General features: G+C 42.9%; 3 protein-coding genes across 19 annotated transcripts in view; 1 reads left to right on the forward strand and 2 right to left on the reverse strand.

Moving 5' to 3' along the window:
* FRYL (FRY like transcription coactivator) overlaps positions 1-5,285 on the forward strand; it is a 283,769-nt gene extending 278,484 nt beyond the window's left edge. For 11 of the 12 annotated variants that reach the window (XM_073012415.1, XM_073012406.1, XM_073012404.1 and 8 more), the window contains 3 exons: positions 948-1,058; positions 2,450-2,640; positions 2,970-5,080. In XM_073012415.1, the coding sequence (XP_072868516.1) occupies positions 948-1,058; positions 2,450-2,640; positions 2,970-3,228 (561 nt within the window). In that variant the 3' untranslated portion in view covers positions 3,229-5,080. Of the gene's footprint in view, positions 1-947; positions 1,059-2,449; positions 2,641-2,969 lie in introns of all 12 variants that reach the window. The other variant, XM_073012413.1, reaches the window with a different exon arrangement.
* Positions 4,734-12,993, reverse strand: ZAR1 (zygote arrest 1). 6 transcript variants are annotated; one of them, XR_012091608.1, is made up of 5 exons: positions 11,403-12,993; positions 9,789-9,881; positions 9,636-9,710; positions 5,660-5,749; positions 4,734-5,546 (listed from the first exon to the last, which is right to left on the reverse strand). XR_012091608.1 is itself a non-coding variant. In XM_008017443.3 (4 exons), exons 1-4 carry the CDS (start codon positions 12,360-12,362, stop codon positions 5,711-5,713), a joined length of 1,167 nt encoding a protein of 388 aa, XP_008015634.2. In that variant the 5' UTR covers positions 12,363-12,993; the 3' UTR covers positions 4,734-5,710. The 6 variants fall into 6 exon arrangements, 4 of the variants coding, with proteins under 4 accessions (XP_008015634.2, XP_008015635.2, XP_008015632.2 ...); XM_008017443.3 differs by having other exon boundaries at positions 4,734-5,749; XM_008017441.3 differs by lacking the exons at positions 4,734-5,546; positions 5,660-5,749 and adding an exon at positions 6,420-8,543.
* Positions 12,994-13,508: 515 nt separating this feature from the next.
* On the reverse strand, positions 13,509-19,323 carry SLC10A4 (solute carrier family 10 member 4). Its single transcript, XM_008017440.3, has 3 exons — positions 18,515-19,323; positions 17,526-17,736; positions 13,509-14,279 (listed from the first exon to the last, which is right to left on the reverse strand). Exons 1-3 carry the CDS (start codon positions 19,102-19,104, stop codon positions 13,767-13,769), a joined length of 1,314 nt encoding a protein of 437 aa, XP_008015631.3. The 5' UTR covers positions 19,105-19,323; the 3' UTR covers positions 13,509-13,766.
* Positions 19,324-27,795: the final 8,472 nt, after the last annotated feature.

The raw sequence follows: 27,795 nt of genomic DNA on the forward strand, positions 1-27,795 counted from the left end.
GCCCTAATCCATGAAATGTTGGTTCTATTAAAATAGATGTTAAAATTCATAAAATTAGCAGTCACCTTTTTCTTAAACATATCTCCTTTTAAATTTCTTAATTTTAAAAAAGTGCTTTTTTTTTTTTTTTTTTTTTGAGATGGAATCTTGCTCTGTTGCCCAGGCTGGAAGGCAGTGACATGATCTTGACTCACTGCAACCTCTGCCTCCTGGGTTCAAGCGATTCTCCTGCCTCAGCCTCCCCAGTAGGTGAGATTACATACACCCACCACCATGCCCCACTAATTTTTTTTTGTATTTTTAGTCGAGACAGGGTTTCACCACATTGGCCAGGCTGGTTTCAAACTCCTGAGCTCAAGTGATCTGCCCGCCTTGGCCTCCCAAAGTGCTAGGATTACAGGCGTGAGCCACCATGCTCAGCCCACGTGTTAATTTCATAGTTTCATTTCAATGAGATTACCAAGTAGTTTTCTTTAGAAAACTGATCTCACTTTAAAAGACAGCTTTTCTTACTTTTTTAGGTAAGCGGTTATCTGGTTTCACTTTGCTTTATCAAGCATTTGTTGATAAATGCAGTGAGATCTACATCTCAATGAGGGCAAAAGTCTTTGCATTTGTAGATTATTTTAATTATGAATTTAAAGTTTTAAATTCTAATGAATCCTTTTTAAGGTATCCTATTAATTGCCTGCTGAAACAGTCTATTTGTAGAATGTGAAAATGTGCTTAACATTAAAACTGAATTATGTAACCAGCAGTGATATTTGTTTTTATTTTAATCTTAGTCTTTAAAGCATATTTCGCCTGCCTTTCATCAGCTTCACACCATATTAACTTGCTTACTGCAGAAAAATAAACGACAAGACAATTTTAACTATAAATTTTCATTGGAAATATGCTGTCTAGAAAACAACACCTAAATTTAATGTAATGTTATTTATTTCTAGGAATTGGAGCTCTGCCGAAGATTATATAAATTGCATTTTCAATTGCTGCTTCTGTTCCAGGCCTACTGTAAACTTATCAACCAAGTAAATACAATAAAAAATGAAGCAGAGGTAAATATTCAGTTGTATTAGGCATCAGTAACTGATTCTAGAAAATTTTTAAAATATACATTTATTAGTTGTTAGAATAGCTTAAGTCAAAAGTCACTTAGAGTGGTCTTTTTTTTTTTTTTTTCCAGTTAAGGAATAATTTGTTTTTTAATGATGTGCTATGTCAGGACCTATGAGTAAATAAGACAGCAGATACCCAGCAGTTTTAAAAGGTTCCAGACCTTAAAGGCTTCCATAGCAGAAACAGATCATTTATAATCAAAAGTCAAGTAAAAGCCAGGGATGGTGGCACATACCTGTAGTCCTAGTTACTTGGGAGGCTGAGCTGGGACAATGACTTGAGCCCAGGAGTTAGAAGCTGCAGTGAGCTGTGACTGTAGCACTGCACTACAGCACAGGTGACAGAGCAAGACCCTGTCTCAGAAAATCAAAATAGTCAAATAAAGCACATCAGTTCAATACAGACATAGAACTGTATCATCAACTCCCCTCCCCCAACATGTTGTTCATATTTCTATAGTTTTTGTTTGTTTGTTTGTTTTGAGGCAGAGTCTCCCTCTTTTGCCCAGGCTACAGTGCGATGGCATGATCTCAACTCACTGCAACTTCCACCTCCTGGGTTCAAGCAATTCTCCTGCCTCAGCCTCCCAAGCAGCTCGGACTACCAGTGTGCACCACCACGTCCAGCTAACTTTTTTGTATTTTTAGTAGAGACAGGGTTTCACCATGTGGGCCAGGCTAGTCTCAATCTCCTGACCTCAGGTGATCCACTGCCCGGGCGTCCCAAAGTGCTGGGATTACAGGCATAAGCCACCACACCCAGCCCATATTGTTATAGTTCTATTAATGCACACAAGAATAAACATGTTAAAAAATATAGCCTCAAAGATGTTAACTTTAGTCTTTTTCCCCCCTTGTCATCTGCTGGTAATAAAACTATCACTGGGGAAATGATTTAATTTCTTAGTCATTAAATCTGTAAACATATATATATATTTATATTTATATTTATATAAATACCCTGGGGTAAATCATCTTTTAAAATCTAAAGACTTGACTGTCACATAGTTTGCATGATCCCCCATAACAGTAAATGTACTTTTACTATCCAAAATGTAGTAATATTAAAACCAATATAGACATCTGTTTATTACAACTTGTTGCTTTATCAAGAACACTTAATTTCAAGACTACTATTTGGTGGAATTTATTTGCTCCTACAGAATGGAGTACTTGAAATATTAACTGCCCTTTCTTCCAAGGCAAGCATTTTAAAATACTCTTTAAAATAAGAGCAACAATGGTACTACCATCAGGTATATTCTTGTAGCCAACTAAATGTTTTTGTTACCAAACATACGAATAGATCCTTAAAGATGTATTTGTTTTAGGTCATCAACATGTCAGAGGAACTTGCCCAACTGGAAAGTATCCTCAAAGAAGCTGAGTCCGTTTCTGAAAATGAAGAAATTGACATTTCCAAAGCTGCACAAACTACCATAGAAACTGCCATTCATTCTTTAATTGAAACTTTGAAAAATAAGGAATTTATATCAGCTGTAGTACAAGTCAAAGCTTTCAGGTAAAATGTGACAGGATTTAAAGGTGATGCCTTTAAATTAGACAGGAAGTTTAGTAATACTAGGTTTTCATTTTCAGTTTGCTGTTTCCATATCATGTCTTTATGAAAGGAAAACATGAGTATCTTTAACAGTTGCCATTGAAATGATACCAATTTTAGATTTCTTTTCACTTTCAGGTAGTACTTTGAGTAATATTTGCTCAAATATTAAAACAGATCATGTTATTCACAAGGAAATGTTGTTGTTATAGGTATTTAACTTAAATTGAGTTAGTCTTAACTAATAATTGCCTAAGTCTCAGAACTGAAAAACTATTGTGTATTTTCAGATCTCTCTGGCCCAGTGATATCTTTGGCAGCTGTGAAGATGACCCTGTGCAGACACTGTTACATATATATTTCCATCATCAGACGCTGGGCCAGACAGGAAGCTTTGCAGTTATAGGCTCTAACCTGGACATGTCAGAAGCCAACTACAAACTGATGGAACTTAATCTGGAAATAAGAGAATCTCTACGCATGGTGCAATCATACCAACTTCTAGCACAGCCCAAACCAATGGGAAATATGGTGAGCACTGGATTCTGAGACACTTCAGGCCTTTAGGAAAGAAACTAAACTGAAGATGATGAAGAATATTAAACCAAGCACCTTTTATGGACCCTTGCATTCACTGATAACTTTCTGGCAGCATCTACTTTTTAGTTTAACTAATGTCAAACTGTATCAAAAACAAAGCTCTGAAAGAAAAAAAATCTGGTATTTTAACAGCTGCCAACATCTCCCACAATAACTGTATGAAGAAGGAATTTTTTAATTACTTAACCTACGTGAAAAGAAAAGGGCTAAAAGTGATGCCTACAAATACATTACTTTCTGGGGAAAGAAAAGAATTCCAAGAATGTTTGCAATAATGGCCTCCAATACTGAAACATCCAAAAGCGGGTGAAATGAGGCTGAAATCAAGGCTGTTTCATTTTAGCTGAAGACCTGCAAAGCTGCTTGAATTTCTAGCAGTCGAAAACCTAACCTGCAATTGATACTTAATCATCCAGATGAACATGCAGTCAGCTATACACATCAAGACTCATTTACAAAAACCATTGATTTTTCAGTGTGTGGGATAAGGGTTTGGGTTTTTTTGGTTTGTTTTTTGGTCTGTATAAGGAATTATGTGTGTGTGAGTTGGGATGTGTGGATATGTGATATTTTCAAGGTATGGATGTTTGGTTATAACGTCTCAGAGCATGCCTAAAAGAGCACTGCAAGATTATTTTTGAAGAAATGTTATTTTATTAGATCTAACTCTTCATAGTATGTAAATGTTAGAACATTTTAATAATATTTTAAAACTGGGCTTTCCCAGTATTTCAAAAAGAAATAATATATCTGTTAACGTTATTGGAATGCTGCTCAGTTCTCTGATCAGTGCTTATGTTACGATTGTTGATAACTAACCAAAGTAGATGCCTGCAGAGACTTTCAAATGTAAAATAAAGATGTATGCTGCCTGTCAGCTATTCTCATTAGAAAAGTTAACTTATTTTACTCCATATAGAAACTGTAGAGACTAAAACCAGTATTTTCTTGTACATTTGTGCCATGCACTGTTATATAAGAATAGGTGTACAAAGCTAAAGAAAAAATTGTGGTCACTGATGATGGAATATATGACTTGCAGGCTTTGAAGTCTGCAGAATTCAAGAAAAGAGCTGCAAATGCATTTTTTATATGTTTATTCAGGACTCACATGTTTTACCCTAAAGAAAGAAACCTAGGGCTAGGGGAAATGAAAGCAAGCCTGAAGACTGACTACCAAAACATGCAGTATACTTATTCACTGTGTAAGTCTGTAGTATAACATGAACTGGAGTCTCTACCCTTTTTTAAATCGCATTTTGTAAGAAAAGAAAAAAAAAAAAAAAAAAGAATGTAGTCCCACAACTCCTGATTTGAAAGAAACACCTTGTATTTTTTATATACATCTCTTATCCACTGTGATCCACTGTGACTTTTCTTTTAAACTGGGCTCTGTGATTCCAGAGTTTAGAATGTAGAAATGAAATGCTTAGCTTTACCTTTTCTTGGGGGTGTGGACCCTGCCAGAAATGTAATTACGTATGCTCAAGTGCATTAACTGAAGGCACTGTGCACACCATTGGACTGCTGACCACAGTTACATATCCAGTAAAATTCCCTATCTGGTCACGGCTCATTCATAATCACTGTATTTTTGGACCCTGATAAAGACAATTATTTTGATGGTGTTCTGGTACTGTAAGTGGTATCCTTTAAATTATTTAAAACTGTTGGGTGTGGGGCAGGCAGAGAGGGATGGTGTCCAGAGATACATTACACTTTACATCCTATCTTACTCTCCCCTGTTTTTCTCACCCTCCTTACATCCTTTTTGTTAAAAATAAAAAGCATTGTAGCTGTTGGTTTGTGTTGTATTTTAACAAAGAATGAATGATTAGAGTGTGCATCATTTAGAAACCTTTCAAATGTTACCCCGTTGAATTGCCTTAAAAAAGAACAAAATCAGTTGACTACCCAACCAAACCTTTCAGTTGATACTTGCTTTTTGCGTTTATTTATATGTAACTAAGTCTATTAATAAAAATGAATATACCTCCAGCAATCAAGATGCAAACAAATTCATGAGGATGGCCTTCTGCAACAGCATTTTCCTCCAACCTACACTTCTCTGCTCCTCAGCCTCTGAATCCCAAGTTAGTATTTATTAAATATATCCAGTGCTTAATTTATTACCTGATGTAGTTCTATTTGGAGCCCAGTTTTTACATACAACCTTTTTCTTTTGCACACTACAGTTATCATTTTTAAATAGTACACTTACAAGACAACAGTAAAAGCAGCAATCTGGCAGTTTCTTCATGCTGCTTCTAAAACAAAACCACAGGATTTCTTATTTTAAAATATATTTTCTACTTTTAGTGATGTAAAATAGAGGGTGTGGCAAAACACGTAATGTCCCTTAAATTTAGGAAATCATTACATGCTTTCTTGGAAAAAGACTCAAGAGAAGAGTAAGGATCCTCATCCAGGCCTATGAGTGAATACTGCTCACATAAAACACCAGGATAACCTAAACAAAAGGAGAGAGACAGTATTAAAATCCATTTATTGGTATTGTATAGCATTTTCTTCCCTAATTTTTCAAAGTAATCCATGGTTCCTTTAAAAAATAAAGGAAATTTGAAGAAAACTACAGTTACTTCTCTTGATACCCAGAGACATCTTGGAGTATTTCCTTCTAACCTCTCTCAACCTGTCTTAAAATCTATTCACATCTTGTAAGTTTTTGGATTGTACACATAAAGAGTTTGGCAGTGCCTTTTCATTGCTCAAATGTAATCACCATAATCTGAATGGCATGTTTTTGTGCCACTTCGTTGAATATCTGCATGCCCACCCACCCTAAGTAAAACAGTCTGATCCTTACTTTCCTCAGCTGAAAAATAGGGTTAGCTGCTATGTTAGGAAAATTAATAGCTAGCAATATTAAAGAACAATGTAACCATATTAATAGCCAGTGGAAATTTCTTAGGACTCAATGCAGGTACCTTTTATGTAATTCATTCATTGAGCAAATGCTATTGATGACATTATGTATCACTTGCATGCCACAGTACAAATGGGTTTCCTACCCCTGTACCTACCCCCAACCAAATAACAGGAACATGTTAGAACCAGTAAAAAACACATCGCCTTTACCCACACCAGTTCTTGTCATTTCTCTTTAGCCTTGCCACCACTTTATCTGGTCCCTGCAAGTCTTCTTATCTACAGGTATCCACTGTATAGCTGGAGTGATTTTTTAAAAGTGAGTCTATATGTCACCATGCCCTACTATCTCCAGCATACCTTTAAAACTTTTTAGTGCAGCCTGACAAAGTGCCTGTAGTCCCAGCCACTTGAGGCTGAGCCAGGAGGATGGATCACTTGAGCCCAGGAGCTTGAGGCTGTGGTGGACCCTGATAATGCCTGTGAGTAGCCCCTGCACTCCAGTAGAGACCATCCTCCTAATGAAGGCCTAAAACACCCCTCCAGCCTGGCACTGCTAGATTCACCTGGCATGTCCTCCAGAGTATTCTCCCACTGTGGCCTCCTCCTGGTGGTTTTCTACCACAGGGCTTTTGCAGATTGTTGCCCTATCTGGAAATTTTCCCCTCGCCATTTTTGCCTCATTCAACTTATTTGAACTGGAGTTCAGCTGAGGTGTCATTCTTTTAGGCAGGGTTTCCCTGACCTAAGTCAGGTTCCTTACTGCAGAGGCACTTTAGCAGATTGTCCTTATCACAGGTCAGAACCTCGGTTTTACATTGATGTAAAAACTAGTGGCCATCTGCCCGCTGTACTAGAAGCTCCATGAGATGCCACCTCTTCTCTGCTGAGCACAAGTTCTCATGCTTCAATTCCATTAGTAACAGCTGGGGGTGCCTGTTAAATGTAGGTAGGACAGGTATCCAGTAATCTGCATTTTACACGTACCATCTCCGTCCACATCGATGCAGGTGGGCCTTTCCCCTCGAGATACAGATTCTATGGAGACCTCAAACCCACTTTGGCCCCTTTTAACAAGTGTCCAAGAATGTTAAGACTTAGTGCTATGGCCTAAGGTAGTAAGGAGTTCACTTAAGTGGGATGTTAGACAATTGGAGGCATAATTAGCACATGGTTCCAATTATATGGTTTCTCTAATTAAACCAATACTACAACTTCAATTTCATCAGATGCACTTGAGGCTCTAAACTCAGTCCCATCCTCAACTAGGAGCATTCTGGCAGTGGGGCCTCAGTGTTGTCATGAGAAGCTACTAGATGCAGTTAAGAGTCTGGCATCCCAACTAGCACCAAGTCAGTGAAGACAAAGGCTAAGGCCTACGCCTCTAACTTGACATCTTATAAGTACATTTAGGAGGCCTACTTTAAGAAAAAGAAAAAAAAAAAAAAGCTTTGAAGAAACACAAAGTCTACTTGATGGGTTATTCAGTGTCTTAAAGCAGCCATTTGCCCACAGTCACCCTGTTCCAAGCCCCACTTTCGCCACATTTGTGAAACGGACTAGTCAGTCAGGTTAGTTTTCCCAGCCTTCCTCTACCTAGTAGCTTACTTCCTAAAGTCACCCGGACACTAAAGCCTTTACCTACCCCATCACCGCCATTCAGCATTCTTACTCTACCGTTAACCTCCCAACGGTCTCATGCAACCAAGAAATGGCTCTGCCTCCACCTCTCCCAAAAGAATGCCTTAATGTTACAGCTAGGCAGCTTTTTTTTTTTTTCTTTTTTGAGACGGAGTCTTGCTCTGTCGCCCAGGCTGGAATGCAGTGGCACAATCTCTAAGTGGCTTTTTATTCAGTTAACTACGTTCTAAGCTTCAGTCCTCCAGAGCTGCCTAAATAGTAGACCTCGTCTACGAGCCCCCACTAAATTGTTTTCCAAGTAGCCACAGCCTCACTCAGAGCCTGGCCCACTCTCTGCCATCAGCAAGCATTCATAAAGGTGAAGTGACAGGCTCAGACGGTTAGCACAAGACAAGCGCTCTTGAAACTTTATTTTCAAAGACAGATTTTATGCAATGTATAAATTGTGTTGCAATACCTTTATTTGAAGGCTTTTTCAGAATACACTGCCTTTCATGAAGTATTTTGAGAAGGGAGAGGTGGAGAGGAGAGGCACGGAAAAGCTCACTCATCTACTCCATCAGTGCATGCACAGCAACACTGACTTTCACCTAAATGATGTATTTGAAGCTGAAAGTGCTGTCACAGGACAGGCGTTTGCCTTTGCATCTACCACACAAATCTTGACGGTGGGGCCGTTTAGGGTCCACGTGGCGAAGTTTTACTGGGCAGGAACATCTAGTTTGTTTACAACTCTGGGGGAATAAAAAATACAGAAGGGCATACAGAAGACAAACCCTTGGTGATTTCCTAGGACTTCAACATTTCTCTAGTCCATTCAAGTACTTATTGAATGCACTCTAAGCAAGGTCCCGTAGTAATCTTGTTTTCCCTCTACATCCCTACCTACCTAGCAATGACAGGGCTAGGAATAGTGGGTGTTTAACCATGCTGTAGTGCTGCTAATATTGCATCAGATCCAATTATGAGTTGTGAAGTTTCTTTTGCAACAATTTAAGAGGAAGGGTAGAGAACAAGTCAGGGATGAATTTGACAACGAACACCAAGAGCAGAGTGGTTAAGGCATCCTCCTTTACAAACATGCCCAGCCCTGATCTAAGTGATTCTAAGTGGCTTGCCATACTTAGTTTCTCTCCACCACGGCAGGGTGTTAATGCTTCTAAATATCCAACGTGGGTCAAGTGTATTGATTAGCCTGTCTCAATTGGCAATTCAGACTCCATTAGCTGTGTGATAAGAGGCGAATTTAGACACTTTCCTCTTAAAGATTAGCTAAGCCCCTTAGCACAGTTAATAGCAAGCAAGTGCTTAAGCAATGCTTAATTAACATATTGCTTGCTTACCGTTACAGTCAACTCCCCATAAAGCTAGACAACTTAGATTTATCTTAAACTGTCCCCCTTTGTGAGCTTTCAGGCAAGACAAAGTAACCCATGTGCTTAGACTCAATACCTTGAGGTTGTGCTTCCTAAGAGGCATTTCGGTAAAACAGTCAACCTTGACTACTTCATGTTAGCTGACAAGCATGTTTTTGTTAATTTTCTTATATTATCTGACTAAGTAGCAAGTAAGGCAAGTATTCTTCCATATTGCAAGTGAGGTTAACAGTTTTAGAAGAGGTTAACAAGAGCAAGATTTGCAAGGGCAGAAAGAAGCTAACACCAAGGCCCCGTTTTCCAGGTGAGTATTGTTTCTACCACTCCTAACAAAAGCCAGTTGAAACCTAAGGTCTGGGGACCTGGCCTCTTTTTGGAAGTATACTCAAACTACACTAAAAACCCTCTACGACAGCCCAGGTCAGACAAAATGCAAAACATCTGACTTACTTGACAGGTGATATCCTCCACTCGGTAAGGGTTATAAGACTTCTGACAAGTTCTGCAAAACTGTTTGAAGTAAACCTGTGATGAGAAAGAAAATAAAACAAAATTGCCTTGACACTTTCAGCAAGAAGATGCCAGTCACCTGGTATTTCTTACCTTGTTAGTTCCCTGTACACACCACACATAAGCACTCTCCCAGCGGATGTTGCAGTCCTTGCAGTGGTAATAGCCATATTTCTGCTCTAAGAACTGAACAACAGGATATGTCAGTTTAACCAACATAAGACCTGAATTATCCTTCATTTCCAGACGTTGGGAAGGATCTACTTGATATCTGAAACTGTCAACTTCACTCCAGATCATGAAAGAAAGCAGGATCAGGTTTGGGTATGCCTCTTCAATACAGTAATTAAGTGAGCTAATAGTCTAGTCAAACAAGCAAGCATGGGCCTTAAAGTTCATATACCAGATTAACTCAGTTCATAAGGCAGGCTGATAAATGAATAATTAGGGACATAATAGTTAAACAGTTCTCTGAAGTTTAGGATTCTTCAGGGAGGCCTTTTAAGATGAAGCCTGATCTTAGACTATGCACACATGAAAGGTATTAAGCTGAAGAAAAATAAGACTCCACATCCAAGGAACTTTAAGGGGTTCACCAAGATCACATTCTTCATGCTGCTAGTTAATTCCCAAACAGTAGTGCCAGGAACCGAAATTGTACGTAAGCCATAATTCATATTCAATATGAACAAAAGTAGTGTTATCTAAACTTCCCTTCTTCCCTCCCAGTCAGTAACCAGTTATACACACGTTTTTAGAGTTAGGCTTTTAGAATTGGAAGGAACTCTGGGGAGCACTTAATTCAGTCTGCTCACCTGTGAGACTGACTGTTAAGTCCAGGAAGGTTATGACTGGCCTAAGATCACACACAGCTCGTGCATGGCCACGCTGGAAAGCCCTGGCCTCTCGATTCACTCCTCACACAATCAGCCTACCGCCACCAACACCGCCCCTCAAAAGCAATACCAGCCTGTGATGGCCGTGGAAGAGACCGCGAAGGACTCCCTCGGGCTTCTTACCACCTCTTGTGCCTTTCCACTTCTGCTAGGTCACAACTGCCCTCTGCGTGCCCCAGCCCTTTAAAGGTTCGGCCTGCTGCTATCGGGCGGCAATACTGAGCAGTCCAAATGCTTTCGCAGTATTGGATTTCTGAGGTGGGGGTGCTTTTTAAAAGCAAAGCAAATTCCTAGGAAGGGGCATTTTAGGAGCTCCAGCTTTCCAATAGCCTGGAAGCTTGTAAAGGAGAAGTCAGAATTGCTAACCAGAATCTCAGCAGTTGAAGGGTTTTTGCCACATCTAGTGCAGAAATGGGAGAGGGGGATTCTTCGGAATCGACTCTCCTGCCTGCAAGTGCTCCGGAAGTTCAGTTGTGCGTACTCATAGGTCATCCAACCACGCGGTCAGGACTGGCCTACACGCCCACTGCCCAAGGTTTACAGTGCAAATGTGAGGGTTGTGAATGTCCTAAGGGCGTTGCCCTGGCCAGCCTGTGAAGCAGCCGCGGCGAGTAAGTCAGGCTGTCGGGACAAGAGACTGCTGTGGGGGAAGACACCTGTCGCGGGCATTGGCTGTTTCGGAAACACGGAAGTGGCCACGCTTAAGGAAGCGCCACACCTTCAAGTGTACCCGAAGCAGTCACAGGGCCCGGCCCCAGGAAGACACCCGCATCCCCGGGCTCTCCTGTGCCCTCACCGCCCCAGGCCTTACTTGGAAGCGCAGCCGCTCCTTGCCCGGCTCCGGGCTCCGTGGCGACGGCCTCTCTCCCGCGGCGGCCGCCTCCCGTCCGTCGCCGCCGTCTCGGGCCCTCCCTGCCGGCGGAGGTTGCCCCGGGCTCCTTAGCGCCGACCGCGGAGCCGCCTCCCCGTCCTGGGCCTCTCGCGGCGACAGCTCCGGACCGTCGGTCGGCTGCTCCCAGCTCGCTCGGACAGCGGCCTGGGCCTCGCCGTCGTCGTCGTCGGACTGCGGCCGCCGGGGCGCCTTCCTCGTCCACACCTCCCCCTCCTCTGGGTCTTGAACCCTCGCGGGCGGCGGCCCCCGCTCTCCATTCGACGCTCCGGACCTCTGCTCGCCCGCCGCGGCCCCGGGTCCCTCCAGGAAGGTGGTGAGACGGCGCGAGGCCACGGGCGAGTACACGGCGACTGTGCGCGGGAAGCGCAAGGGCCGCGGGGCGCCGTTCTGGGGGCTGCCCTGCTCCAGGCCTCGACGGGCTGACTGCTGGGAGTTAGAGCCGCCGCCCGTGGTGCCCTCGGCCACGGGGTCGGCCGGGGACTCGGGGTCGCGGACCCGGCGCTGCAGCGTGCGCCTCCCTAGCGAGCACTGTACCGCGGCGTCGATGCGCGGGCTCACCTGCACCGCCACGTCGCAGCTGCCGGCCCTCCGGGCGCGCGGCCCGAGACCCGGCCCCACATGCGCCAGGAGAGCCATGAGCTGCGCCTGCTGGTAGCTGTCGAAGTACTCGGCGGCTGTCAGCCTCCCGCGGCCCGGTAAGGACAACGAGGCCGCGCCCACCGAGGATGGGGAGGAGGCGGGAAGGCAGCCCCCGCCGCGGTGCTGCCAGTTACCGCCCGCCGCGCCCTTGCCCTTGGTGGCCGCCGGGTACGGGTACGAGCAGGGGGGGCACGCCGGGAACACGTAACCGTCCAGCACCTCGTCCCCCAGGGCCGCCATGGGCGCACCGCTGCCGCCCGCCGCCGCACCCTAAATAGGCAACTCGCCCGGGCGGCCGAGTGGAGGCGGGGACGGCCCTCGGCTGGGGCTCGCCCGCTGCACCGCCCTCCACGCCCTTCCAGCCATCGGCCCGCGTCCCCGCCGAGGGGGCCCCTCTCCGTCCTTCTCCCTACGGAAACTCTCCACGCCCAGATGTTGGCACAATGACCCTTAGATTATCTGGAAAGAGGGCTTTCTTTGTGATGAAAGGGCTGATTCGTAAGGGAACCAAGGCGCCCGAGATGGGTAGGATTTCAATGAGAGAAATTCATCACCGGCATCAGCTGAGTCGGCTACTCCCGGTGCCCTGATTGTTCCAGGTGCCTGCGCACCGCCCCCCTCCCCCCGCTCCCCCTTCCCCTCGCTCCCCCCCTCTCCCGCATTCCCCGCACCAGGAAGCCAAGGCTAGGCTGGGTGCCTCTGGCTAAAGGAGCGAAAGTGCCAAGGTTTGGGAACTGTTCTGGGTCTGTTATTACTCATTAACTCAGATGATAGTTTAATCTCAGAGCTGCTCGAGAGACTACCCACTAAGCCCCCTCGGCGAGTTCATGGAGAACCACCTAGGGATCTTCGTCTAGGCGAATTGTTTTCTCCCCTGGAGCGTGTCCTTTCCCCCAGTCCCAGTGATGACCCGGAGGTACCATTTTGCTCTGCTCCAGAGTGGTTCTGCAAAATTTCCCAAACAAATCATTCCTCCAAAAGATAAATTGATCTGGGGTGTGTTTACATAAATGCAGAAGACCAATCGAAAAGAACATGGCCTGTCCACTAGAAAAAATGTTGATTATTCATTACTAAGTAGATACCAGATCAAATAATCAAATACATTAATGTAACTTTTCTCTGATACTGGTTTGACAAATAGTATATTTCCTTATTTAACTGACCCGTTTTGGAATTTTTCTGAATACAGGTCAAAATTCAACATTGTCAGGAATTTTAAGTAGAGCAAGCACACTTTTTTTTTTTTAACAACAATTACACTAAACTCAATTATGCTTAACAAAGATAGCTTGGTTTTACTCATAAGATAGTGCGCCAAAATTCTACATTTCCAAGACTCTGTTTTCTAAAAGTTTCTGTATTTGCAACAGTCATAGAAATTGGTGATGGTAAAAACTAAAAAGCACATTTAATTCAAACTTCAGGTTAGCCATCCCAGGTGCAAATTATATTACAGCATTGATTTGTAATTTGTGACAATGTTTGGTTAATACACCAGCAAACCTTAAAATGAAAAGAACAGATTTGTTACATGTATGATGTGAACCAGTGTCATCTTTTATGTTAACCATGTGCACTACCACACGCCATAAATATGAAGCAATATTTCAGCAAGACAGAAGCTCCTGTGTATCTCCACATTCAGAGAGAAGTCTGAGTGGTTTCCATCATTATTATATTTTCTGCTTTCACTGTGCCATAGGAAGTGTCTGCCATTTCCTCTTCTTTTAGTTTTTTATAAGAAATATCTGTATCTTCATCTTCATCTAGAGGATCTCGCTTGTGCAACATTTCACTTCCATACATTTTATAGATTAAAACAAAAATCCCTGCTTCTGCAGACTGGAAAAGCGCATAGAGCAAAGGAAACATGTACATGCTTCCTATGAATTGCGGCGGAAAGGCCAGTTTTAGAATGGCTGTACAAAGCTGCACATTCTGACTACCTGTTTCCAGACACACAGTCCTCTTACAGTTGGGTGGAAGATGAAAGAGAGTAGCTAAACCATAGCCTGAAGCGTAGCCTGCCAAAGGCATAAAAATTGCTATCACATAAACAGCTGCAGGAATACTTGCCAACAGTTGAGGTCCTAACATAGTGCCGGTCATTATGAAAAGTACCACCAGAGTCACCAGCAGAGACCACAGGGAAACCTAGTAATAGAAAATTACAATGAGATGGTTGAAGATGAATTCAGGCGAGAGAATCCTAAGCTCAGGGAAGAAAACACCCATCTAGTATGATCTCCAACACAAAATGGAGGACCTTTGACAGAATATTTCTGAAGACGAGCAGGCCACATCTTCAGGAAGCATCCAGAGCCACATTGGGCAGCTCTGACTGTTTGGAGGCCTGTCCTTATGTTGAGGGACAATTTGCCTTCTATAACCTCTAGCCATTGACTTGGATATAGGCTGTCAGGAGCAACAAAGACCAGCTCTTAAAAAAAAAAAAAAAAAACAAACAAACAAAAAAAAAACTTTTCTGAAAAACAGCTCTTCAAAAGCTTAAAAACCAGTTATCAGGGAAGGCTACTCGACTTAAAGCCTCCATCACCTAACTTTGTTTTGGTATCCTGACTGTTCTGAACATGTGTTTCGTTTGTGAATGTGCCTCTTAAAAACAGGGCATTTGGCTGGGCGCGGTGGCTCAAGCCTGTAATCCTAGCACTTTGGGAGGCCGAGACGGGCGGATCACGAGGCCAGGAGATCGAGACCATCCTGGCTAACGCGGTGAAACACCGTCTCTACTAAAAAATACAAAAAAAAAACTAGCCGGGCAAGGTGGCGGGCGCCTGTAGTCCCAGCTACTCGGGAGGCTGAGACAGAAGAATGGCAACCCGGGAGGCGGAGCTTGCAGTGAGCTGAGATCTGGCCACTGCACTCCAGCCTGGGCGACAGAGCCAGACTCTGTCTCAAAAAAAAAAAAAAAAAAAAAAAAAAAAACAGGGCATTTAGCACTGAGCCTAATACCCCAGGTATAGTCTGATCATTAGAGCAGACAAGTGGATATTTACTTTCCCTGAACTGAACCCCATGTTTTCCATAAGAAATTGGTTCTCATTTTACGTGAGTTAAAACTTGTGAAACTTGATTAAAATGTCTGAAGCTCAGTGTGTGATTTTTTTTAACCCTGGAAATATATTGCAGAGGATTGCTTGCAATATTGAAACAATTACCTATTCTTAGATTATGTAAGAGAAAAAAATGTAAATAAAGATGTGAAGAATTCTTTGCAATTTTGCAACTTTCCCCTTTTTCATTTGTTCATGAGAAACCTCCCATCTGTAAGTCTCTAATGATGCTTAGGTATTATTACAATAGATGAATTTTAGATACAGTACAATTGACTTCTGTATAAAACATGTAATCTTGATGTTGTGACTGGTACATTTCACTCATTCAAATAAAACAGGCTGTATGAATAGTAAGGTGGAAACCTAAAAATTCCTCTCTTACTCCTCCTTCTTATTGGTAGTTAACTTATTATTTTTAATGAGGAGTGGGCAGGGGAAGGAACCTAGATCCAGAGAGAACAGTTTAAATGTTGCTTCTGGTTCCCTGGATAGCTGTGATATCCCTTTTGCAGTCTTTGGGACTGGCATGACTCTACACTCTTAAAAAATTATTTAAAATTTATCAGCTGGTCACAAATTCTACCCTAGAGGATGCCGCAATAATTATTATATAAGGTACAGATACTACAGATGTACAATTGGCAGAAACCAAGCTATTACATGTAAAAGCATACCATTTCAAAGTATGTCACATTAAAAGCATTGACAATCTGATTTCTTCATTTTGAAATATTGGCTCCAAAATCCCTTAGAACTTTTAAATCATTTGGGCAAGCATTGACATTGAATGCTCATTTTGAAGTGTTTGCAAAGGTATAACAATTATATAAACCGTTTCTTAATAGTGTGTTAAAGAATAGGGCGAGGTTAACCTTAAATTCAAAGGTAGCTAATCTTATTGATCTATTATATTTGAATATTAAATACATTAATTTATTAATATATATTAAATATACTTCTGTTTTTGGTGTGTAGGTCATTTGACTGACTTTCTCTTAGACTTCCTAAGGTTTTACAGTAAATGCCATCACGTTAATAGCATTAGCTTAATGATTAAGATTAACAAGTTCTTAATGCATCTCAAGAGTATGAGTATACACAACAGGTATTAATATATGCGTATTTACATGTACACATATATTTTTACATTCACATATACATGTTTATTATGGAGCAGGATTTCTTTTACTCAGGGCTGGATATATGCACAGAAAAGAACTCTCTACTTTTCATATTAATAAAAGCTGACTATATAATCAGATTACTTTAGAAAATAAGTAAAACAAAAGATTATGTCTTCTTGAATCTACATAATTGAAACATTAAGGTGGCTCTTTTTCTCTTCATTTGTCCAAAGGAATTTGCCTGTGCATTTTTCAGTAATAGTTACGTATTTTATTTGATTAATTACCTGAAGTCAGCATCCTGGTCATGGTTTATTCTTTTTCACTACTATTTTTGAATTTTCAAAGACAGCTTAATTTTACAGATTTTTTTTCCTCCAGTCCACTACTAGAATCTACTAAACTACTACTAAACTACTAAAATCTCTACTGCTACAGAAAGCATTGATTTTTTAAAAAATCAAAGCCTTCGGAGAAATATTGCACAAATTACAGAAATCCCCCATCTTTTCACTAGCTTTAGAAGCAATAGCTTTAGAATAGCTTTAGAAGCAATAGCTTTTGCAATGGAGAAAGAAAAAGAAACACATTTAGTGAGGGCAATATAATCTCCATTATTTATCCAGGACCCGATTTTATTTTGTGCTTTAAAGCGAATATTTTGTGTGTTCTATTACTACAATGTAACTTTTCCATTACTTTTGTCCTATTAGTATCAACTTACTTTTAAAAATTTAATAAAATGTTAAAGGAACCTACTATGGAGTTTCTCAGAATTCCAGTTCCATTTTTGAAAAGATAGCCATGCATTTCTAAAATACTGCACCAATTCTATTAAAGTAATTATATTTAATCTGCTTCGATTTTTAATTATATACAATTAGTGGAAAATATGTTGCCATTTAATTACACTGTCATCTTCCCCACCGCTCTATGATCTGTTTCATCCCGATGAGTACTGGTAGTTCTTTTATGCTGGTTTTGATTAAGCTGTGTCTTAATTAAAGCTATTATTCTAGGAATCCCAAAAGTGGAAGTTATCTTCGTAGCATAAACCTTTTTTAAAAAATTTTATCCATGCAACTACTTCCAAGCCCTTTTCTTCCTTTCCCCCCTTCTCCAAACTTCCTCACATTTCTGCTGTGGGTCAGAGATCAAGGGCTCTCCAAGCTAGTATGGAAAGGGAAGAGGGGCCTTACCTTCACAATGTAGTCAGCCACCCGGCTGTATTTGTAGCGAATGAAGACGCCCAACCCGATAGGGATGAGAGTGCTACAGAGTGTCAGGGTCACGGTCCCTAGGGGTAGTAACTGCACGATAGGGGTGTTGATCCAAGCCCAGCTGTAGATCCACAGGCACAGGGGCATCAAGACAAGGGCCAGAAGCGTGGAGGAGATGGTCATGATGATGCTGCAGAAAAGGGAATGAGCAGAAATCAGAACGAGCTTTGAGTCAAACAGCCAGCCAACCTTTTTATTGTATGTTGAGAAGGTGAAAGGGGAGACTGCGAGTCCCAGGGTTGAAGTCTGGGCAGAACCTACGTCATCCAAGGAGAGTGCCAAGAGAGCAGCACGTCTAAGACCAGTGGAATTATGAACCCAAGGCAGGGGGGAAAAGTAAGCCCCCCGTCTCAGTACTGCTGCCTTCGGCTTTATAAAGTCTATTGAGCCTGGATGATTCTGAGGGGAAGGAGCGTTCTTCCTTGCAAGCCTGCTGCAAGGTAAGCCATGGTAAAGCTGCTGACTGCTACTTTTGGCTGAACTCAACAATCCTGACCTCTATGTGAGATTAGTTTCTCTGACGGGCCAGTAGCCCTATTTTACTTTCACGTTGCCGGCGAGTTCTAGTTCAGCCTTCCCCTTCTCTTTGTCTTCCACTGGACAACGACCTGCGCTGCCAGCCCGATGCTAGGAGAGGACGGCGAGGGACCCTGCTGAAGGGCCGCGCTGCGCATGGAATCCCCGCCTTGGAGCAGCCCCTCGCCGTCTAGCTAGCTCCCCCAGCAGCACAACCTGCGGGTCGGCCTTGACTTCTAAAGCCTGGGGGTCATCATCTTCCTCTCCTTTCCTCCTCCTTCCTCCACGCCTGATTCCAACCCCTCCACTGCCTCTGTCCTTCGTCCTGAGCCCACGGCCGTAAACGCGCGGCTGGGATGAGACAGATGCCCAAGGAATAGACAGATCCGTACCTGAGGTTCATGTCGCCGTCAACCAGCAGGGACATAAGATTTGAGAGATTGCCGCCGGGACAGCAGCCACACAGGAGCACCGCCACGGCGGCCACCTCGTCCAGCTTGAAGGCGAGGGCCAGCAGGAAGGCCAGCAGCGGCAGGAGGCCGAACTGACAGAGCGCGGCCAGCAGCGCGCCCACGGGCCGGCGGACGTGCGCCCCGAAGTGGTTTACGTCCACCGTGCAGCCCAGGCCCAGCATGGTGATACACAGGGCGGCGCCCACGAACACGTTCAGCCCGTGGTTCAGCGGCGTGTCCCAGAACGGGGGCGCGTGGGGCGCCCAGGGCCGAGGGAACTGGGAAGGGCCGTGGCTCGCCGCGCCGCCCGCGAGGCCGGTGGTCGTGGGCTCCGGGGTCGGAGTGGGACCGGGGCTGAAGCCGAGGCTCGAACCCGGCCCGAGGCTGAGCCCGGGGCCGGGGCCGGCGCTGGAGGCAGGGGCGAGGGCGAGGTCCGTGCCGGGGCCCGGGCTGCTGGAGTTGGGCGCCAGGGTGAAGTTGTCCCGCAGCAGAGGGGCGAAGAGCAGGGTCGCGTTGTCGGTGCCGTCCATGGCGCGGCCCGAGCTGCGGATTCCGGTCCCCTCCCGCCGCGTGACTCTCTCCGTCCCGCGGTCGCCGCAGCCGCCGCCCGTCGTTCTGCCCGTCGGTCTCCGAGCCGCGACTGCGCGCAGCTGACTTGCTCGGCGGCGTCGGGGACGGCGGGCCTGTCTCCGCTCCCGGGTCTGCCGCCGCCCGCAGCCTGGCACTCTGCGCAGCACGGCCCCCCGGGTGAACCCAATCGCTGCGCAGGGTCCGCGTCCCGGCCCCGCGCCCCGCAAGCCCCGCCCCGCCCCGCCGCCCGGTCCCCTCCTGTGAATCGCCAGTAAGTGGTTCTGTTAGAGTGTAGCCAGGGGCGGAACAAAGACCTAACAAAGGACCGGAGCAAGAAAAAACCGTTCCTGGCTGCCGATCAAGTTCTCTGATGGGCTCTGCCTCTTTATAATGAAATCTGGAGACCCAGACACACAAAGTGGAGGGGGTGGGTGGATAACCTCATCGATGCACGCGCATAGACCATAGAAACTGTTCCTATAGCCTGCAGCCCTAAAAGGGGTGCTTGACTTAATACCATCGTTTCTCTGGTAAGCATGACACGATATCTGGCTTGAATTTGCAAACAATTTTTTGCATGATTTTCATGTTCAGTCTTAAAGTAGAATGTAATAATAATATAGCGGGTTTTGGCAAGTGCGTGTGCATTATTTCATTCGATTCTTACAGCAAAGCCGTGAGATAGATACAATTTTTACAAGCTCGATTTTTACAAACGAAGAAACTGAGGCACGGGGAAGTGTCAGTCTTGTCAACCGAACCCACAAGTACCTGGCTGAATCTGCACGGTGATGTGTCCTTAAAGAGGGCAGAGAAGAGCTTGGTTAATAACAGTCTCCATGAAAAATGTGTATTTAAGAAGGTATTGGCAGGTAGAGAGAGGATATTTCAGTGGTCACAGATTTACGAAGCTTTGTGAGTAAAGCCCTGGCATTAGGATTAAAGGACTGAAAAGAAAGAAAGTGCTGAGATTCCCTGCTTGAGACAGGTTTATCCCAAAACAAATCAAAAGCAGAGCTCTTATGAATGGAGATGCAACAGCGTTTGTCACTAGATGGCATGTAGAAAGGAAAAGAATTTCTCTGCTTACCAACCAGGTGGGGTCTCTTGAGGAGGCATCTAGCTTCCTGGGGGTGACCATAAAGTGATAATCACTTAGTTGTGAAAACCAACAGGAATTTCTAGAGTGAAATCAAGGCTCAGTCTTAGCCCAGGGTTGCTTTCACAAGGAGCCAAGATACAGTGAATTCTCCTATCCAGGAACTTTTCCCTAACTCCTGTCCTGGCACAGAGTGACTTCTATTACCCAAGGGTGGACTGAGCCTTTCCTCCTGCCCAAATCTCATAAAGATGACAGAGACTATGAAAAGTAAGACTAAATGCAAAGCATATTGCACTCTTCATCACAAAGAATTTATTTTTCTTCATTGGACTGTAAATTCCATGAGGGCAGAGCTTTTACAAGCATTTAGGAGGATAATGTACCCTTACACTTTTCCGAAACACTAAACCCAGAAAAAGAAAAACTTCAGTGAGCTTTGTAGAGCTTTAAGGGACCAAAAATATTTTAAGCTTACATGTCAGCACAAATATATTTGTGACCAAAAATATTTTAAGCTTACATGTCAGCTTATGCAGGTAAAAAGAAAGATATTCAGATATACAACGATCCATGCTACCCAACTTTACACTAGTAGACCCCAGGGAAGGTGTGTGGAGAAACAGACAAGATAAGGAGGGAAGGCACTACTGAGCTTTCACAGTCTTGAAACCACAGGATGAGATAAGCCAAGAATACAAATGGCAAGGGATACAGCTGAAGCCAACTGTGCAGGCACCACTCCTATTTGCCTCAGAACCCCTTGTTGTGTTAATGATATTAAAATTCACAATCACATTAAATAAGCAGTAATTAGAGGCAGACCAACTCAACTCATCCAACTACCTCCTCTCAGGGTTTAAGGAGGGACCTGGGAGGCAACTTGTGCAATGGGCGAAGACTGAAAAGAGAAAGGGGCCTGGCACGTGGCTCTTGTCTGCAATCCCAGCAGTTTGGGAGGCTGAGGCAGACGGATCACTTGAGGACAGGAATTTGAGACCAGCCTGGCCAACATGGTGAAACCCCATCTGGACTAAAAAGACAAAAATTAGCTGTGTGTGGTGGTGCGCACCTGTAGTCCCAGCTACTCAGGAGGTTGAGGCAGAATTGCTTGAACCTGGGAGGTGGAGGTTGCAGAGAGCCAAGATGGTGACACTGCAGTCCAGCCTGGGTGACAGACTGAGACTCCATCTGAAAAAATAAATAGAAGGGGATGATGGGCTGGGATTGTAAATCATGGCGCATGCTGCACCTGCAATCTTGGGGGCTTCTTGGGACCTACAGACCTGATGTCACTCCTGCTGATGGGGTGATTGGCAATGTGAAGAAAACAGGTGTTCTGGCCTCCCCTTCTTTCTCATCTTCCTCGCTATGTATGAGAACACGCTAGGATTAGGATTAAGCCCAATCTCCAGGTGTGATGACACAGTGTGATGACACTGGTGTGGTGACACTGGTGAAGTGTTCTTTTCCCACAGGGGAAAGCATATGTAAAAGGGAGAGATAACATAGTACTTAGAAAATATGACCAGGCACGGAGCTCATGCCTATGGGAGGCCAAGGTGGGCAAATCACTTGAGCGCAGGAATCTGACACCACCCTGGACAGCATGGTGAAACCCTGTCTCTACAAAAACTACAAAAATTGGCCAGACACGGTGGCACATGCCTGTGGTGGCATATGCCTGTGGTACCAGCTACTTGGGAGGCTGAGGTGGAAGGATCGCTTGAGCACAGGAGGGCAAGGCTGCAGTGAGCCATGATCATGCCACTGTACTCAGGCATGGATGACAGCAAACCCTGTCAAAAAAAAAAAAAAGGAAAAGAAGGAAGGAAGGAGGGAGGGAGGGAAAGAAGGAAGGAAGGAAGGAAGGAAGGAAGGAAGGAAGGAAGGAAGGAAGGAAGGAAGGAAGGAAGGAAGGAAGGAGAGAGAAATTTAGCTATTTGGGGAAAAATAAATTTAGAGCTTTGTAGCACAGTGTATACCAAAGCTAATTCCAAGTAGATTAAAGGGTTAACTATTATAATAATAATAATGCAACAAAATACTAGAGAAAAAGATTGGCAAGTGTTTATCTCATCTTTGGATAGGGGACATTTTTCTAAGCAAAAAAGTAACAGGAAATCATAATGGGGAGCTCAGTAGATATGCATACATAAAAACTTTCAACTTTGTTATAGTAAAAACATCATTTAAGAAATTAAGAGAAAATTTATGAGTAATTTATAAAAGTTTTATTGTGTTATTTTATAGGAAAAGAGGCAAATGACATGAATAGACACAAGATCACAAAAGAGATGCAAGCAGCCAACGTTTATGAAAATACTCACATTCAACCACAGCAATTAAATTGAAGCAATTAGATGCCATATTTCAGTACTGGGAAATATTCAGATATATGCTATTATGCTATAGTGGCAAGGATACAATCAACTTGGATATATCCTACCATAGAAACAATCATGGAAAGAGAGCACCTACTTCCAGGAGTTCTCATAAAAGTCCTGGGATTAACTTGGGATTAATAAGGGAGAACTATCGTACAATAATGTTTGGCCACTTTTCTTGAAGCTAGAAGGCTTTTTAAAAATAGAAGTAATTAAATAAAAAATTAAATAGAAAATAGACAAGAGAAGTGTACCCATCCTTCAACCAATCATTGTGGCCACAGGATGGAATGCTTTCACTCAAGCAAGGGAGTGGTCTCATCCCCACTCAAGACACATCAACTCAAATTTGGGGAAGGGATTCCCCAGAGGAATAGTGGGTGCTGTTAACAGAAAGAGGAAAAATGGATGTTGAGTAAGTAGAAAAGCAAAAAGGGTTCACAGAAGTTATATTCAGTACCTCAGCACCCTTGAAGGTGTTTGAGGACTTCTTCCATTGTATTTCCAGAAGCAAGTACTACTACCTTAAGAATCTTTGTCAATATGCTGTTTTAAAAGTTTTGTATTTTGTGCTTATTTAACTACTAGTGAAATAGAACTTTTTCAGTTTAATAATAAAAATACTTTATTATAAATTGTGTATTTTGCCTATTTACAGAAATCATCTGACTTGTGGAAAATTTACGTACAACGATAAGACTGGTAGAAGAAAAATTAGAAATAACCTAAGTATCTAACAATAGGCAAAGGGTTGAGTAGATTGTTTTTTATTTATATAATAGAATAAATACTATGCAACTATTTTAAATTTCCATTATATATTTTTATGTGAAAAAAGCAAGTTATGTACAGTTTTGCACCGATTTCTTTCTTTTATATTTTGTTTTTAAAAAAACATTGTAGAGATGTTACATTGTCCAGGCTGGAGTGCAGTAGCTATTCATAGGCACGGCCATAGCAGACTGCAGCCTGGCTCTTGGCCCCAGTTTCTTTAAAAGTACTTTTATAGTTACATTCAAAAAGACTGGGCCAAAATATGCTGGATTATGGAGGATTTTTGCACTCCTTTTTGTTTTCTTTTCTTTCTTCTTGAGACAGATTCTCACTCTGTTGCCCAGGCTGGAGTACAGTGTCATGATCTTGGCTCACTGCAACCTCCGCCTCCCAGGTTCAAGCGATTCTCCTGCCTCAGCCTTCCAAGTATCTGGAATTACAGGCACCTGGCATTAGTGACTAACCGGTAGGTAGTGTAGACAGGCAGCCATCAGTCACTGAGTAGCCAGGCTCAGTAATCAGATCAACTGTCTCAGTATCTCCGTGCTTGTGTTCAAGGAATCCTTATTTCATTTAATAATGGTCCTAAAGTGCAAAAGTAGTGATGCTGGCATATTGTCACACTTGTCCTATTTTATTACCAGTTGTTGTTAATATTTTACTGCAACTAATTTATAAACTAAACTTTGTAAGAGGTATGTATTTATAGAAAAAACATAGTAGATAAATATAGGGTTCAGTACTATCCACAGATTCAGACATCCACTGGGGTCTTAGGACATATTCCCTGAGGATAAAGGGGGACTATTGTACAGACGTGTTTGTTTTGGCCACTTTTGTTGAAAGGAAGCTTGAAGGTTTGCTTTTAATAGAGATCCGTCAAACAGGAGAGCTGATGGAATATTGTTCCTAGCTGATTTGTATCTAAAAGCAACATGGCCTGTTGATTATATTTGCTTTATATAATTAAGTCTATTTTACAGAATAAATGTCCATTTCTAACAACATTAATTACTCTTTAATAACTAACTAATGATGGATATAACCAAGTATTATTTTCTGTGCCCAAAATGTATACCACTCTTAAAACACTTACTAATCCCCAATATTACATTTATACACTTGGCACGAAAGTCTGGATACTCTAAATCAGTGAGGGCCTGGCTTGTCTGCTCATGGTGAACTCAAGCACATTAAAACCTGCTCAGGAATGTCTGGGTGGCCTGGTGGACCAGCCAGGCAGAGGTCATATTTATGGAAGCCTCACTGGTAGATACCAAATAAAAATACAAGACATCCAGTTACATTTGCATTTCAGATGAACAACAAATATGTTTTTAGTATAACGATGTTTCAACTATTTCACCTGGCAATCTTACCTGGAGACACATGATTGTTAGAAAACTGAGATGGCATGGTGGCCTCCAGGGGCTAAGCTCTCCATGCATTTAGGAAATAAACCCTAAATTCCAAGAAATATACTAGGTGGGCAAAGAGGAGGTGCACAAGCCTGGACTAGGGATGCTGTCTGGGGATTGGTGAAGAGGAGGCAGTATGGGTTGAGGCTCTCTCTTGTCCCCTAGGGAATTTTGGCCTGGTTCTGTGTGGAGAGGGCAGCTACAGTATCGGAGATAAATATGTTTTGTACCTGAATAACAGTTTAATATGAGTGGGAGGAAGACATTGGGACACAAGAACCTTAGAGCAGGCAGTACTTTGGGAACAAAGTGAATGTAGATTGGACAATGACAAAAGTGGTCCTGGTCTCTCAATGGGACCAGGAAGCCATGAGGTGAGCCACAAGGAGGAGCTGAGGGGAAGTGGACCCATGATTGTCAAAATGGAGGAGGGCGTTCAGAGACACTTACACCCTCAGTGAACGCCTCTGTATTGAGTCTAGTGTTGTTTATCTCAATTATTTTGCTCCCAGCACTGTTCCCCTATTCTTCTGGGAAATAGGCTCTCCCTTTTGGGAGGAATCACATCTCCAATGGCTCCTACCATAAAGTCCAAATGGAAGCTGCTCCCTTCCTACAGGACCCCACTTCTGAGTTGTCAGTGATAGCTTAGGGATGGGCCTCCCATATCCACTCTGAACCCATCTTAATAAGAGTTCAAGGTAGCCCTAAGCAGGGCTCAGATTTTAATATTAGTTTGTGGGGAGAAATTCATTTATAAGTAAGTAAATTTGCCCTTGAAAATCCTTTAAATACCTATAACAATAAAATAATCTTTATTCATCAAAGCCACAATGACATTCTTTCCCCAGTCTGGGAATAGCTGGTTACCAGGTGGAGTGACCAGCTTTGGGGTCGTAGTATAAGAAAGAACCCTCTGATCTTTCCTCCAGATGCTCAGACCATGATGAGCACAGGGAGCTGAGGCTGACCTTAGTAGCTGCAGATCCATATTTCCTGGCTCACGTATCATTCATGCGATCTCTCTCTTGTTTTATCCCTCATTTAATTCTCATAGTTGAATTTGTGAAAGTTAAATTTTGCATTTGATGTGATGCCAGGAACCAACATTCTACCCTCAGTGACTGATTTGGAGGTGGAGAGTCATCCACCCTGGCCTGGGATCCTTCCCTGTGATTTTTTTTTTTTTTTTAAATAAGAGCCACGGGGAAGAGCCCTTTCCTCTCTAGTTAAGAAGTTGGGAAAATGTGAGCTCAGAAACTGCTACTAACTATGGTTCATTTTATGATATCACCTAGCTTGGGAGAACAAGGCAAAAATAAAAGCTGAATTAAGGGAAATGAGAGGAGAAAAGAGAAAGTGCAGGCATCACCAAGACCCTGTTCTGGTCCTTTCCAACAACACTCCTCACCTAGCTGGTTATATGAGCTGTTAAATCTTCTTTTTTTAGCCAAGCTAGTTCAAGCTGCAACTGAAGGAGTCCCTAAGTAATAAGGCCATTTCCATGAAATGGTTACCAAAAAAAACGGAGCTTTCTAGGTGGTATTTCCGAGTCCAAGGTTTTACTGTGTTACCTTCAGGGTGACCCATATTCCTGGATTGCAGCCTCAAACTCATGTGGCCAAGGTGAAGTATGGGCTACATTCAGTTTTTCCACAAAACAAGCAATTGCTAACAGCATAATCTATCATCAAGGACAACCAGCTTTCCACACCTAGAGACAATCTTAACCATTATCAAATACACCTAGAGCTAACAGGTAGCTATGTATAATATAACTTTCTGTGCCTTGTAACTAATCTAGCTCCTGTGTTGAGATCATCTTGGCATCTCAAAGTTGATCTGTGTGTAGCTGTTGCTTCCAAACCTCCTGCCGCATTTTTGAAGCTGTGATTCCGCATGTCCTCGCGTGACTATCCCCGGCCTATCCTGTTTGTTCTGATAACACGTCAGCTCTCATACAGCAATCAGCTTTGTAAAGGTACCAGCTCATCGGCTCTCAAATCATATGATTCAATTGCCTAGTCCTTACCAAAAAGGCATCAACTGAGGTTTCGTTTATTCCAGGCCCTCCTTTCCTGTTATCTCCAAGTCTGTACCATAGGGGTTCAGCTTTCTACAGATTTCTTCAAGGCTTAAGAAAGGTTTGCTTTAATGGGAAGATGGTTTTCACTCTCTCTTTTCTCTACTAATCTTCTATTCTTTGATCAATTTCCTTGTGTTCATCTATTCTTTAACCTAACATTTCAACTTGTTTTCAGTGCATGTTTTTGAAGCCTTTCCTGGGGATTTCACATGACTGTCTTTGTGCGGCAGAAAATCTTGTATCAGCAGGCATTTGTCATCTGATAAACTGAAAAGGAAAAAACAATATCTACAAAGCTCTAGCAGGATATTAAACTGAGAATGTATTTGATCTAAACATAAAAAAACTCCAGTGATATGTTTCAAGGCTCACTACTGAAAAATTACCTCTTGTTGAGTAACCAGACTACACAGTGAATAGCAAAAATGAGATGAAAGAAATTTTATTAAAATTGGACTCTACTAATTGGTTTGGGTTTGGACTATTTAATTTTCTGTCACACCACACAAAGTTGATAAGCATTAACATTTTTTATTTTAGAAAGTGTTATTTTGAAACCTTCCTTAAAGGTAGATTTTTCTTGAAATAATTACAAATGTCTCATCCATTATACAGGAATCAAATCACAGAATCAACCTCTTGCTCACTCACTGGTGTTGGTAGAATTGTAAAGAATGCTGATGAACCACGATCTGTTAATAATGTTATGTTTTGTACATCTTTTCTAACTCCAAACATTGAATTGGTCTTGCCATTCAAGAGATCTGGGAATTATTACCCAACGCTGCTGTTCACCAGCACCTGTCATTGCTATCCATTGCCCTGCCTTGTCTAGAATATTGACTGGGGGACAATGGAGAAGGTCACTGCTTTCCCCCACTACTTCT

Source organism: Chlorocebus sabaeus, chromosome 27 (assembly GCF_047675955.1).
Source record: "Chlorocebus sabaeus isolate Y175 chromosome 27, mChlSab1.0.hap1, whole genome shotgun sequence".
In the NCBI taxonomy this organism is placed as follows: domain Eukaryota; kingdom Metazoa; phylum Chordata; class Mammalia; order Primates; family Cercopithecidae; genus Chlorocebus; species Chlorocebus sabaeus.